This window comes from Brachyhypopomus gauderio, chromosome 7 (genome assembly GCF_052324685.1).
Source record: "Brachyhypopomus gauderio isolate BG-103 chromosome 7, BGAUD_0.2, whole genome shotgun sequence".
Taxonomy (NCBI): domain Eukaryota; kingdom Metazoa; phylum Chordata; class Actinopteri; order Gymnotiformes; family Hypopomidae; genus Brachyhypopomus; species Brachyhypopomus gauderio.
Genome location: NC_135217.1, coordinates 27197569 through 27212836, shown reverse-complemented (window position 1 = coordinate 27212836; position 15268 = coordinate 27197569). Strand labels below are relative to the sequence as shown.

The window sequence follows — 15268 nt, the reverse complement described above, 5'->3', positions numbered from 1 at the left end:
TTTTGATATTAATAGCACAGAGCGATTCCAGAAAGAAATAATTACATTAATCGAACTTCAAGTTCCGAAGGCCGTCGGCGCAAAAGCGTGCGCAGGCGCAGTGTGCAACCCATTGCAAATGACCGTGAGGATGTTGTAGCGTCTGGCTGTAAGAGCAAAGCGTAAAGAAACTGCAGTATGTCTCTGTCGGGGTTTATACGTTTTCTCGGGCATTCACTACAGCGACTGGAACATTGCGTGATAAAAGCTGTTGTGTTTGACAGGAGTTTGGGTAAGCCTAATTTTGGTTTGGCAAGCCAACTAAAGAAGGGCATCATGCTATGCTAGTTGGCTAACTACCTAGCTACCGTTACAGTTAGTGACTGTAAGATTTCAGGTTTTTTGTTTGCTGTTCTTGAATGTAAAGTCTAATTCCGTATTTACACCCATCTGTTTTTAGTTTTGTTTTTGTGGAGTTTTAAGTAAGTAAAATACCCACAGTTCTTATTTTCAGTTACTCTGTGATTAGCTAGACAACTTTCTTCAATTAGCTACTCAATAGAATAACTTATTTATCCTTGTGTCTAGTCGTAGTGTGGCGGCATCATAATGTAAAACCTAGAATAATTAGGCCAGTGACCATATAAACTCTTTCTCTCAAGGGCCAGCTCTGGCAACACATGGCCCCAGTCTTCTCCCACCACCGCAGGGCATCAGAGATCATGACAGTTCTGAGCCAAGTTTTCTAGACAGCATATTTTGGATGGCAGCACCCAAAAAGAGACGCACCATCGAGGTCAATCGCTGCAGAAGACGGAACCCAAACAAACTTATAGACGTCAAGGCAAGTCGGAGCAGTTTTACACACACAAGATATTGGAACCCCAAACTGTGGTTGGAAAATAAATTAATAAATGAAAAGGTCTACAGTTGCAATATGCCTTTATTAAACCACAATGTTTTTGCTCACTGATTCTGTTTTTGTATTTCATCTTACTATTGTTGTTATTTTTATTTTGCCCTGCAGATGAACATTGAACCTTGTCTCGAATGTGGTAACCTGAAGCAGAAGCATGTGCTGTGTGCATTCTGCTATAGGAAGGTCCAGAACGAGACAGCCATGATACGGAGGCAGATTCAGAACATGGAGGGTCGTCCTCACAATGCCCCGTCAGTGGAGACTGTGGTCTTATATGAGAATGAAGCTCTTGGTGATGTTGACAAGGACAAAAGAATCATAGAGCGTGCCAGAAAACGTCCCTCTTGGTTTAACATGTGATCCACCCTAAGCTGGGACTTTGCAGGAAAAAATACTCTTTGTATAATAAAAATATAACATATTGACCTACCTTATGGTTTAAAGTCTTTGCTTGTCATAGTTGTCACAAAAATGGACTTAAATCACCAGATTTCACCCAAAGCATGATAACAAGTAAACTTAAATGCATATTTTTTTATATCGAAAGGTTTGATATCCAAAGGTTTGAGTTGTGGATGTTTTTAAGTAGTGCTCTATAGGATTTCTCTTGGTTACCAGTCATAACTTCATAAGAAAGCCCAGATCTTAAACTTTTGTGGTTAACATTAGAGCCAGCAGCAATGACTGTACTCATAGTATTGATGATTCTCTTGGCAACAAGCCCCTCTAATGTTAGCACTGCGGATCATCCTATCAGTAATGAAGACAATGGATTTGCATGAGGAGCCTTCTACCATGGGTGACCAGGTTATGTGCATACCAAATAGCAATTATACTGAACTGGTAACATTTAGTAAAACATCTGTATTGTGTTAGAAGTACTACATATGTGTGTGTGGGGGAGTGTTAATATTTGTGTAATACGATACTCTCGTACATTACTAGATGCACTCTATAGTCCACTCAACTCTTTAAGAACGGCAGCCGAAACAAAGTGCTGTACATAAGAATAGAACATTAGACATAAAACAACTAATAGCAAAAATGGATAAAACAATATTAACTAAAACATTAAAATGAATCAATAGAACAAATCATAGAATAAAACTAAAACAGTAAAAACTAAAAACATACAAAGTCTCATGCTGTGTTAAAAGCCAAGGAATAAAAGTGGGTTTTAAGACTTGTTTTTAAAATGGACAGTGTTACGCACCAGTATGGGGTGCAAGGTGTAACAGCAATGAAAAGGAACAACCGAGAAATAGGAGAATGTAAAGGGATGTGTATTTATATATAGGCAGTCACAATGTTATATATATATATATATATATATATATATATATATTAGTGCTGTAATTAGTTCTGAGATTAAAGTCAGAATTCTGAATTTTTTCTCACAATTCTGACTTTTAGATTAATGTCAGAATTGTGAGAATAAAATCAGAATTGTGAGAATAAAATCAGAATTGTGAGAATAAAGTCAGAATTGTGAGATTAAAGTCAGAAGTCCAGTCCACCAATCATCAAGGAATCCTGAGGCAAGGCGTGGTGAAGTAGCTTAGGGACGAGAATGGGTGCCTGAAGATGAATCCTGAAGATGACAACAAAGTCGATGGAAACAACAATAACAACACCACCACCACGCAGGGGCGTAACAACAGTGAAGGGGCTTGTCTAACATGCAGTGGTAGGTTGTTCCATAATCTAGGAGCAGCGATGGAAAAAGCTCTATCCCCTCTGAGCTTCCACTTTGACCTCAGCACCTCCAGGAGCAGCTGATCAGCTGACCTGGGGTACAGAGCAGTGGTGTGGGGATGGAGCAGCTCGGCGAAGTAAGGCGGGGAGTGTCCATTTAAATATTTAAAAACAAATAAAATCTTGAATGAACTCTAAAATGCACAGGGAGGCCAGAGTAGGAGTTATGTGCTCTCTTTTGCGTGATCCCGTTAAAAGTTGGGCAGCAGCGTTTTGCACTGACTAAGATGTTTGAGAGAGGACTGGCTGACTCCAAAATGAAGTGCGTTACAGTTATCCAGCCGAGACGTAATGAAGGCTCGTGCAAAATGATTGTCTTTACCTTTGCCAGCTGCCTCAAACCAAAAAAAACTGGACTTAACCACTGCACCGATTTGACGGTCCAATTTAAAATCACTGTCCATTTTAAAATCCAAGTTAGTGATAGTTTGCTTCACATATAATGTCAAAGGGCCCAAATCAATAGGGGATGCTTCACTGGAACCACTAGGACCAAACACCATCACTTCTGTTTTCATTTCAATAAAATTTAAGAAGTTTAAAGCCATCCAGTCCTTAATATCATTTAGACATAGCAGAAGTGATTTTATAGAGGCATCTCTCTTCTTCAGTGGGCTTCACCCTAACAGGGCTGGGACTCAAATGCTTGTGGAATCTAATGTATGGAATCACTCACATGTGGAACTTACACCCAACCGCCAGCAGTAACGTCAGTAATGTCAGTCACAGGAGCTCACCATCCTGTCAGAGAATCTGTCCACAGTCTCAGAGGAGATTGAAGAGGAGATTGAAGAGGTTCTGCAACACTACAGTCTGCTGTCTTGTAGGCAGGCCCGTTGACAGTCTTGCTGGGGTCAAGAAAGACCCCCCCCCCCCCCCCCCCACGCACGTCATTTGAATTTTCTCTGTAGCAGACAATCCTTGAGTTAGGTCATATAGTCAGCCCCGTCGACAAGGGGGGACAACCGGTTCTGTTGTCCCGGGCCCCAGGGCCAGGGGGGCCCATCAAAGAGCCCAGCAATTTATTTTTTATTTAAAGTCTATAATTTTTAAATAATCTTGAAATCTTTCATTAATATAAATTTCTGTACTCAAAATAAACTCAATAGCTAAAATATATATATTTTTTACCTATCTGCATATTTTCCATTAAGTGCATACACCCCCGCATCCCACTGGAAAATGGTTTGATCCAGCACCGACCGTAACCGACTGGTACCCGCACAACAGCGGGAAATACAGTGGTGGATAGTTAAAGTAAATACAGAAATCTGGAGCGCAGAAAAGAAAGGAAAACATTTACCTGACGAATTTTAATGTTGCATTGTGTTCCAGGTTTGAAAAGTGCTGGAATTTAGGCTAAAGTACTTGAAAATGCTTGAAATTGTAACTACTTCGTTTCACAACAAATATCTGACTGAACAGTTCTCGTGAAGACGTTAAGATTGGGCGTTTTGAAAATAAACAACCATTAAATAATGTGATAAAAAGCGAATTATTTCGAGTATATGTATAAATATTTAACTTAATTAAGTTTAACGTGCTGGAAAATATTGAAATGGACCTTTAAAGTGACGTACAAGTGCTTTAATTCCACATTATAAAGGTGTATGAACCCTGCAAACATGACTTTGTTCATTGTGCTGAAGCGCGGCGCGCGCGAAGTTACAAAAGTCAAGAGGTGCACGACCTCGCGAATCGACAGCGCGTGAGGCCCTCGCCACTGCGATTACGTCATTTTCGCGCGAACGCTCGCGACGCGTCAAGTATAAACCAGTCAGCTGTCAGAAACAGCTTTGATGTGTGGCTATATTATATACTATATGACCTAACAGAAGGATTGTCAAATGACGAAATTCAAATGACGTGCGCCGGGGGGAGGGGGGGGGGGCACATTAAACTTTCTTGTCCCAGGCCCTAGCAAGACTGTCAACGGGCCTGCATGCAACTCAAAGTGCTTTACTGTATAAATAAAAAGAAACATTAAAGGAAGCAAAGAAAAGACAAAAAGAAAATGTTAAATGAAATTAAAGATGAAAATATTAAAATAATATAAAATGTAAAAAAGTAAAGTAAATAAGATAATAAAAAAGTAAAGTAAATAAGTGTGTGCTCGTCAGCCCACAGTTATGCGTCAAGCCCACCTGGTGCTTGACTCCCAGCCGAGGGTGAAACTCCCAATCACTCAGTTACCCTGCCTGGTAACCACCAATGGTGCCACCTGTGGCGGTGTGTTTGCCAAAGGCCTGAAGAGTGATAGAATATTGTGTGTATGCAGGCAGCAGTTAATCACTGTGGAGGTTGGAGCTTTCTTTGAAGTTTAGCGCTGTATTGCAGCAGACCTGGGCATTTGGTCAGGATTAATGGTGTCCTCAATGCTGAGAAATCATGCAGTACTATCAGAGAGGCATCAGTTTAGAGAGGCAACAGTGAATTTATTCTACAGCAGGACAACGACAACAAATATACAGCCAATGTCATTAAGACCTCTACTGGAGGGGATATGTCCTCCACACAGCCCTGATCCCTCGGTTACTACGTGTTGAATCTCTAGTGCTTACAAATTCTTTCTAGTTATGCAGAGATGCACTCTGTAAACATTTTTATAATTTCAAAAGTGTAACTGCCAAAAGTGTAACTGCCGATTTGTTATAAAAGTTCTAATCATATATTAGCAGAATACCAGCTTACAATAAATATGTAGAAATATGTAGGCTGACAGATTGACAGAAATCTAGTTTAATCTATTTAAAGTATTTTGCTTTACCCAAACAAAAAATGGCAACCACAAAAAACCCTGAAAACCAGAGAATGCAGCCAGTACTACTATCATTTTCCCCATGTAACTAAAATATCCTAGTTTTTCTTCCTTCAAATACAATACTCCAAAACTTGTAGCTGCAGTTTTGGAACAACATGTGAAACAACATGCGAGTCTCTAGAGCTTCATGTGCATTCAAACTAGCGCGGCTACTGCAGTACAGCATTTAAATACCCGTTTCCTGTTCCTTAATTTGAGTCTCACTAATGCCTCTAGAAGTCCATTTACTTGTTAATGTCTTTATGTATTTTTCCATCGTCACTGTATGACACAGCGTTCATAAGGCTGTTCTTCATGGGTGGTGTTGTTCTGGATCTGGGGTTCCCTCTTGCCCTTGGGGGGGTGCAGCTGAGCTGTGCTCTGTGATGTGCTGCAGTACCTCCTTACTCTCACTAGGGGGCAAGTTGTAGAAGAAGTATTGAGGAGCCATGCAGATGAACCTGTTCATACGAATAATAAACAGAAATGTGAATATTAGACACTTCAATATAAACACAAAGGAATGTGTCTACATATTTGACTACATTTCATTTGTCATTATCTCCAGTCTTCATACATTCCTGAACTCTAAAGGGTGTTGGAAGAATAAAATAACATGAAAAGTAATTTTAGAATCACATGCCATTCGAAAGTACATGCCATTTGAAAGTAAAGACATTAATTCAAGTTCAACCTCTAGCTCTAGCCTCTAAAGGTACAGAGGAATGGAACAAACGAACCAGAATAGAAAATTAGCTACATGACAAACAATGTCAGGGCAAAACTGGATTTGATGGGTTTGACTGTTCTGTGTAAAAACTCTCTAGCAGTAAAAACCTCACTGGCATATTAGCATTCATCAAATGCAAACTAAAGGATCATTACATTAATAATAGTTGTTGCATTAAACACCACGTTTAAAACTCATAAAAAAGACTTACTCGTGCTGAAATCTGGGTGACGGTTCTGATGCAGTTATTCTCTGACAGCGTGTGCTCATGGTATACAACCCACTCCGGAAGGTTCTGTTTGTGTGGCTCAGTCCCATAACACGAGAGAGGGTGGATCTGAGCCACGTGCTTGTGGGTAAGAATGAAGTAATTCCCTGATCCATCAATGTCCCTGGCCACCTGGGATATTGGAACAGGCACTTAGGGTCAAAGCTAAATTTAATGATTCCTGTGAGGTCTTTTAAGTTAGAAACCCATACAGCAAGCATTGGTTTGCATTATAAATATACACTACAAAGAGCATTTGATGGGATATTAACAAATACTGGCTTGTGTGAGAAGAACTGTGCACAAATTTCGTTGTATTACATTGAAGATTTATTATGAGAAAACTTGACCAAAGAAGTTTCTCATCCAGACTGGAAACTGCCGTTCATACTGAGTCTAATGGCCTGAATGCTGAATCTTATGGCCCGAATACTGAGTCTAATGGTCCGAATACTGAGTCTAATGGCCTGAATACTGAGTCTAATGGCCTGAATACTGAGTCTAATGGCTTTACCTGCATGAAGAAGCCTGCCAGTAGGACCTGCTTGGTGTTCAGTTGGTCTTGGAGCCGAACGCAGGTGAGGACACCTGGAGCTCTATCCGCCTCAGGATCTTAGCGAGCTCTGCACGAACAGCATCGGCTGTTTGCAGAGCAGCCAGACTCAGGTAATGATCAGCACACCATTGTGCTAAACTGGAACCTGCAGTAAATCAACAGTTCCACAATAATTGAAATATTCTGTAATTAAATTATTCTGTAAATTATGCTGTCGCTTCCACTGCTCTGGAATATAGCAAAATAGTTAAGTGAATATGTGTGCTTTTTAAATGTATTTAACACTCTGCAATTCATTGATTTGTTGATTTTCTCAGAACATATACACTGCTCAAAAAAATAAAGGGAACTCTTAAACAACACAATATAACTCCAAGTCAACCACACTTCTTTGAAACCAACCTGTTCAGTTAGGAAGCAACACGGATTGTGAATCAATTTCACCTGCTGTTGTGCAAATGGAATAGACAACAGGTAGAAATGAGAGGCAATTAGCAAGACCCCCCCTATAAAGGAGTGGTTCTGCAGGTGGGGACCACAGACCACTTCCCAGTACCTATGCTTTCTGGCTGATGTTTTGGTCACTTTTGAATGTTGGTGGTCCTTTCACACTCGTGGTAGCATGAGACGGACTCTACAACCCACACAAGTGGCTCAGGTAGTGCCGCTCATCCAGGATGGCACATCAATACGAGCTGTGACAAGAAGGTTTGCTGTGTCTGTCAGCGTAGTGTCCAGAGGCTGGAGGCACTACCAGGAGACAGGCCAGTACACCAGGAGAAGTGGAGGAGGCCGTAGGAGGGCAACAACCCAGCAGCAGGACCGCTAACTCCGCCTTTGTGCAAGAAGGAACAGGAGGAGCACTGCCAGAGCCCTGCAAAATGACCTCCAGCACGCCACAAATGTGCATGTGTCTGCACAAACGGTTAGAAACCGACTCCATGAGGATGGTATGAGGGCCCAACGTCCACAGATGGGGGTTGTGCTCACAGCCCAACACCGTGCAGGACGCTTGGCATTTGCCAGAGAACACCAGGATTGGCAAATTCGCCACTGGAGCCTTGTGCTCTTCACAGATGAAAGCAGGTTCACACTGAGTATGTGGCAGACGTGACAGAGTCTGGAGACGCCGTGGAAAGCGATCTGCTGCCTGCAACATCCTTCAGCATGACCGGTTTGGCAGTGGGTCAGTAATGGTGTGGGGTGGCATTTCTTTGGAGGCCCGCACAGCCCTCCATGTGCTCACCAGAGGTAGCCTGACTGTCATTAGGTACCAAAATGAGATCCTCAGACCCCTTGTCAGACCATATGCTGGTGCGGTTGGCCCTGGGTTCCTCCTAATGCAGGACAATGCTAGACCTCATGTGGCTGGAGTGTGTCAGCAGTTCCTGCAAGATGAAGGCATTGAAGCTATGGACTGGCCCGCCCGTTCCCCAGACCTGAATCCGATTGAGCACATCTGGGACATCATGTCTCGCTCCATCCACCAATGTAACGTTGCACCACAGACTGTCCAGGAGTTGGCGGATGCTTTAGTCCAGGTCTGGGAGGAGATCCCTCAGGAGACCATCCGCCACCTCATCAGGAGCATGCCCAGGCGTTGTAGGGAGGTCATACAGGCACGTGGAGGCCACACAATACTGAGCCTCATTTTGACTTGTTTTAAGGACATTACATCAAAGTTGGATCAGCCTGTAGTGTGTTTTTCCACTTTAATTTTGTGTGTGGCTCCAAATCCAGGCCTCCATTGGTTAATACATTTGATTTCCATTGATGATTTTTGTGTGATTTTGTTGTCAGCACATTCAACTTTGTACAGAACAAAGTATTCAATGAGAATATTTCATTCATTCAGATCTAGGATGTGTTATTTGGATGTGTTCCCTTTATTTTAAGAAAATAAGACAATTAATATCAAAAGACATATTTTTTGTTGCAATGGTCAATGTATGTTCATTATGATTTGGTCTGTTTTCTTTGTAGTTTGAAGTTTCAGGTTGCTCTGTCAGGACAAACTGCTCCAGTTTTTGAATGGTTTAAAAATAGAGAATTGTAGTAGCACAACACACTTGCTTGCGGTATGTTTTAGTTATTAGTGCTAGTCAGCTTGGTCAACAAACAGCAACATAAGATGCATCAGTATTGGTTATGGAAGAAACTAAGAAAAATCTAAAATTTCTATTAAGAAACTAAACTTTGTGCAAATTATAGATACAAGAAACACATCATCAAATTTGGCCAGAACTGATATGGTATGATGACACAACATTCAAAGTGACCCTTATGTGAACCGACTTCACATTTATCATCTATAATATGAGCTGTCACACCAAGATAATCCTTGTTGCTAATAGAGGTCCAACCTCCGCGAACGGCGGAAACATTCATACTTGCCGCGTCTTACTTAAGCCTTCGACCACAGAGAGCACTCTACAGTCCACAGCAATCCATCTCGCCAGTGAATTGGTCAATTTTGTTTCTTAATTTGAACCCCGACATGTGGTCGAGTGTTGACCGGTGACACTGTTTGCTCGTACTAGGAATACATTTAGCAGCTAAGTTATCATTACTGACCTGCGCGTTAGCCCAACATGTTTTGCGTTGAGGTGGTAATGAAGGGTGGAAGTGCTCCTGTGATAAGCGAACTCCTTCCTACATAAAGTGTAAATAACACTATTTGTGTTTGTACTTCCATCTGGATGTTTCTTATATTTAAATTTCCCATCCACCAGCGTAGCCTCTTCAGTCATCTCCATCATGCTCATCTTATTGTGCGTCCATATAATAGTATGTCTGGAACTCGTGCACTGAGAAACATTCCATGGTGCAAAAGTGTCTCATGCATTAAATGTGTTAAAATGCATACATTTTTTTAGTTTGTTAGTTTTCCTGTAATTAATTAATCGAAATTAACGCGTTAAAGTCCCACCACTACAATTGATATAATAAATGTTTGGGGTGCTTAGAACGTTCAATAAACACACTGAAAGAGTCAAATATAAAATAGGTCTTAGTAAATGGAAGTGAATATGTTTAGTAACAATACACATTTAGTTCACATTCTGGGTTTGATATGTTAATGAGTCTGGTGTGTTTTAATTCTCACGTGAGCTGTGCTGGCTGTGTTTGTAGGCGTTGTACACATTGATAAGGAGGAGGGGCCAGGAAGCAAGATGGAGCTGCAAGAGGATAGGACACTTCATAAACCATGGATTCAGTCAATTCAGTCAGTTTAATTTATCATGTCTGCAACACTGACATGAGCTACATAGAGTGAGAAGTATCTGGATGAAACAGTTTATACAGCAGGGTGAAAAATGTGTCTTTTTATCATGAACCAACATGTTCAATAAGGTGTCAAAATGCCGGTCCTAATGAAGGTAACCTCAATGTTCATATCTGGCAGCCCTACTACCGCTCCACAGAATAGAATGTATGTTATAGCAAAATGTGATTTAAGTTTTCCGTATTTGGCAGATGCTTTTTTCAGAGCAACTGACATGAATTACATATATCAGTACAAACATACGCTGTATATCTCTAGGAATAAAACCCCTGACATTGCTAGGTGTTGTCCTAGCTTGCCCTACCTGTACTACCAGTTGAGGTGTGAGTCTAGTTTAAAAAGATGCTGACAACCAAACACAAAAACTAAACAGTACCAGGATCTTTTCTCCTAACTAAACAGATGAATTAGTTTCACTATAATGAAAGATGTAGTCACTGATATGCAGATGTATAGAAAAACAAAACAATAATAAGGTGGTTTGTCAAAATGGTTCATGTATAGATGGATAGACAGTGGGGTGAAAATACTTGGCTTACACATTATTCTTGCCTGTTAGAATGAATGACATTACCTGTTAACATGGCAGCAATGGTTAGCACCTCACTCGCACAGTCAAACTCGCAGGAGGCCAGCAGACTCTTAGCCATCTGCGGTTCCAGAGGCAACTCAGACATAATCACTGCAATCTCAGACAGGTTCCCATCATTATCCAGAGCCGTTAGATAGTCCAGCTCTTCTAAAGCCTGCATGAGGCGGGAGACACAAACAATAACTCGCCATCAGTTAGACATAAAAAATACATAACACTAGCCAACTGACTAGATACCAAGACTATCTTACTTACTGGTGTCATGTTTCTCAGCAGCATTTAGAAGTCGGTGCAGCTCGGTTGACTTAGTCAGGTGTTTGGACTCTTCGATAACCTTCGGCTTGAAGGTTGTGTCCCACTTCTCAAGCAACCTGGAGGACGTTTCCTCACCAAACAGCAGCACAAAATCTTGATTCAGCTGTTGATCAAATACACATACAAATGTATCAGTGGTCAATGCACTGTAAACAGCCAAACCAAATGAAAGCCTGGATTTTAAAAACCAATGCACAACTCACTAGTCCTTTGACATCTAAAAAACGTGGGAATGTTTTTAGGACATCTGTCGTTCTCTGTGAGTCATGCACTAGGTTCTGGTGATGTTCAAAGGACATCTTCATCTTCAATACTTTTGGTTCATCATGACAATGAACAAGAAATGATAGAGCTTCCTGGCAGGCATCTCCATCAAGGTGCTCAGGCACTGATGCTACTGATCTTCTGTGATTTGTTCCTTGTGCTTGTGACACTGTGGTTGCCTTAACTGATTGTTGAGATTTATTCCTGGACATGGTCTTCAGCCGCCATGCTAAATATCCTGTGCTCTTTTCGCAATCATAGAAATGCTCCTGTTAATAAAAAAAATGGCATAGTTCCATCATTCATTGATCTTTTATCACAGATTAAAATCTGATAAACTTTACTGAGCTTGCTATGTTAACTAGCTTAGCCTGCCTGGTGTCTCAATGAGCTATTGTTACATTACAAGTCAATTTCCCTATTCACTTCTATTCAAACTGAGCACAAAGTGAAAGAAAAATAATCTAAACTGCAAAGTTAATTTTTTTCAGAAAAATATATACAACTTTGACATAGCAAGCTGTGGCTTTGTATAGCAAGAATGGGATGCTTATAATCAAACGTACATTTGCAAACTAATGCTGGTAGCATGATTATACTGACTACAATGCAAATTCTAACAAAACCTACCTTCATCAGACTCACTGTCACGTACTGTCAGGCATAAGTCAGGATTGGCCTCCATCAGTTCAAGAAGGATGTCTTCCTCCACTGCCGTGTCACTTTCATCAAAAATGTACAGTTCAGATGCACTGGGAATCCCAAACTTGTTTTTGACTATAGGATGAGCAACAAGACACAGGATGACAAGCCTGTACCAGGTTCAAAACTAAACATTAGTATACAGTCAAATCCATGCACCTTGAACACTAAAAGCTCCAGTCGCAAAATGGCACATCCTATGCATTTTTAAATATAAAGCCAAAGTTCCAATGGAAAAAAAGAGAATTCAGATTAGGGAAAGGTCTTAAGAGAGAAGTTGTTCAGTTTATGGTAAAACCGACTGCAGTACCTGCATAATGTTCTGTATTTACTGCATATGGTTAATTGGAACCATACATAATTCATAACCAGAGTAAACATTTATTGACATCTGTTGCAAGATGATTACTTACAAAATTCACCTGCTGTTTTGCATTTTGTGAGTTTTAGTCAAATAAAATATTTTCAATCATGTATTTCAATTTTGAAATTAATATATTAAAGAAAAATTTCATCTCGTTAACCCAATACCATGGCTCGCCACACCCCTAGCAAGTAGCTCCCTGGCTTCTGGTTACTAATGTTGGCAGTGCCATTATTAATGTGATAATGTGACTTAGGGAATTAAATGCCAGTGACAATGATAATACAATAGCATAACAAACTACATTTTAATTCATCATAGTTTGGGAAATATATATATATTTATTCACCTACTTCAGTCCACACTGTGTATGTAGTCAGTTATTGAAGCACTGGTCTTTGCGCCAGTGTCAAAAATACTGTTCAGTTATATACTATGTGAACAAACATACAAATAAACACAATATACAATGTCACGGTTATCAAATATTATTGAGGATATGTCTATGTATTTGTCACGTAGGGCAACGCCCCCTCTCGTAGCTGTCACTCTGGGTTCCCTCATGTCCGTGTTCCCTGCCTGTTTGTCTCGCCCTGCTCGTTAGTTTTATGAATCCCTTGTTAGTTACCACGCCCCTGTGTCATTGTCATCACCTGTCCCTAGTTTAGTCCTGTGTATATTAGTCCCTGTGTCTCCCAGGTCTAGTTGTCGGTCTTTTTGTTTTTCTCTGTGTTTTGCCTGTTCGCCCCAGTGCTGCTGTTCCGTGAGTCTTCCTTGTTGTGTTCGCTATGTCTGTCCGTATTTCGTGTCCTGACTGCCTACCCGTTATGACCCATGCCCGTCACTTCGACTCTGTCTATGGAATTTCCCTTAATAAATCTCGCTCTCCTCAGCGTTTGTGTCCGCCTCCCTGTTCTGCCCCGTGCAGAACGTTACAGTATTGTACGATAAGTACAATATAAGAGTGTTGTACACTCTGATAAGTACAATATAACAGAGAAAACCTAACTTTTACAGGTGCAAGGGGTAATGAACTAAATCTCAACTTCAGCCAAATGGCCAGAAAAGCACAGAAAAAAGGTTATTCCAATGCTATTGGTAGATCTAGCCATGAACGCTAGATAAATCTGACCAATAACCAGCAAACAATTTTGGGCGTAAAGTTGTAAACTGCATCCATGCAAAAGACAAACTACACTAGCATGACAATAATGGTGGCAAATGTTGTGATTGTCATCTTAATCCCTTCATAGTTTGTTTACATTACAGTATTGAATCAACAGCTTATCATAATTTATATATTTTGAATAGTCATAAAGTATTAATCAAATCTCTATTATTAATCACTATATGTTTTGCTTACATTATATTAAGGATCAAGTTGCTAGAATGACGGTGTAAGCGCTTGTGTGCCACTTCCAATACTCCATGCGTTTGCAGTAGGCTAAAATGGGATGTGTAAGAGAAGGCTCACTGTGGCCTTATGTGGTGAGGCCAGGTAGTAAGACCTCGCTTCCAGAATAGAGACAGCTGTAGGTTGAACTATGGAATGTGCAGCTCCTATGTTTAGAGGAAAGCATATATAATGGTGAAGAGAGCAGACAGCTTCAGAGCTGCACATGGGGTGACATGATTAGGGTATGTGAGCTCTCCAGAGATCTCTGTATTAAATTAATTAATAGGCCTATGTGTATTTTTTAATAAAAGGCTAAAGACAAGACTGGTAATGTTTTCTTTTGCAATCAACGAACACGCTGCGCTAAGGTAAGAAAAGGTTAAAGCACAACACAAATTAAACACATCAACAAATGACTTGAAACTCGCACCCGTCTTTGCTTATATTCCCACAACTAAAGCATGAAGCTTGCTAATATTTCACCTTAAAATGGTGTGGCAGTCACATGACTTATGTAGGTAGATAGATATGGATCGGAGGTAAATAAACTAGATTTTTTTTTCTCGCCGTGTGAAATCGGAAGTGTGGCGTGTGAGCGTGTGAAGACGGTCAAATGCGTGTGTCACACGCTCAATGCGTGAGACTTGAGAGCCCTGTTTAATGTTTTTTTATTTCCTTCTTTCGCGGCGAAACGCAAATATCCGCCGAATATATGAGCCTAAGTGACCGAGCTGCAGCTGAAACGAGTACGTGCTGTATTCACTCGTTCACAGAAGAGATAAGACTGTTAAATCATTACCGTAGGTGATATTAACCAGAGATTTATCCATCTCTCTCTCTCCTGTCTGCTCCTCTGCGCCCACCATGGTAGTTGTAGAAAGTGGCGGTTTGTTAATTAGGGTGATTAATTAACAAACCGCCCATGGACTCAAACATGATGAAATACTTCGGTCGAGTTGTACGTCGGTGTTTTTGAAGTGGTCTTCCGATGCTGCTATCAGTATTGTTCTCCGCTAGCTCCCACACGCTAACTGTCCCCACAGTCAAACTGAGGACTGTGACAAATGTCATTTTAAAAAGATTTGCCAATCCTTTCTCACATTTCAAAAAGAGCTCACTTTTTAGCATCTGTGAAGTTGATGGATAATAAACAGGCAATAGAACTGTATCATACTATTAATGAACTAAAACTTTCAGATGATCCCTTGTCCACAAGTTATATCTCTTGTGGGTTTTTTTTGTTTATTTATATTAAAAATATTTGTTTATATTCTATATTTTAATATATTGTAATAACCTGTTGTGGTCTACGTTCAAACTGGTAAAAGTACTTTATCTTGAT

At 40.5% G+C, this 15268-nt stretch overlaps 1 protein-coding gene and 1 pseudogene across 2 annotated transcripts; one reads left to right on the top strand and one right to left on the bottom strand.

Moving 5' to 3' along the window:
- The first annotated feature begins 79 nt into the window (after positions 1–79).
- On the top strand, positions 80–1327 carry mrpl32 (mitochondrial ribosomal protein L32). Of its 2 annotated transcripts, none has more exons than XM_077012915.1 (3): positions 80–271; positions 648–823; positions 1007–1327. In XM_077012915.1, the coding sequence occupies exons 1-3, from the start codon at positions 178–180 to the stop codon at positions 1256–1258; spliced, it is 522 nt and encodes a 173-aa protein (XP_076869030.1). In that variant the 5' UTR covers positions 80–177; the 3' UTR covers positions 1259–1327. The 2 variants fall into 2 exon arrangements, with proteins under 2 accessions (XP_076869030.1, XP_076869029.1); XM_077012914.1 differs by having other exon boundaries at positions 86–271; positions 642–823.
- Positions 1328–5766: 4439 nt separating this feature from the next.
- On the bottom strand, positions 5767–14792 carry LOC143519780 (putative pre-mRNA-splicing factor ATP-dependent RNA helicase DHX32; annotated as a pseudogene).
- Between the last annotated feature and the right edge of the window lie 476 nt (positions 14793–15268).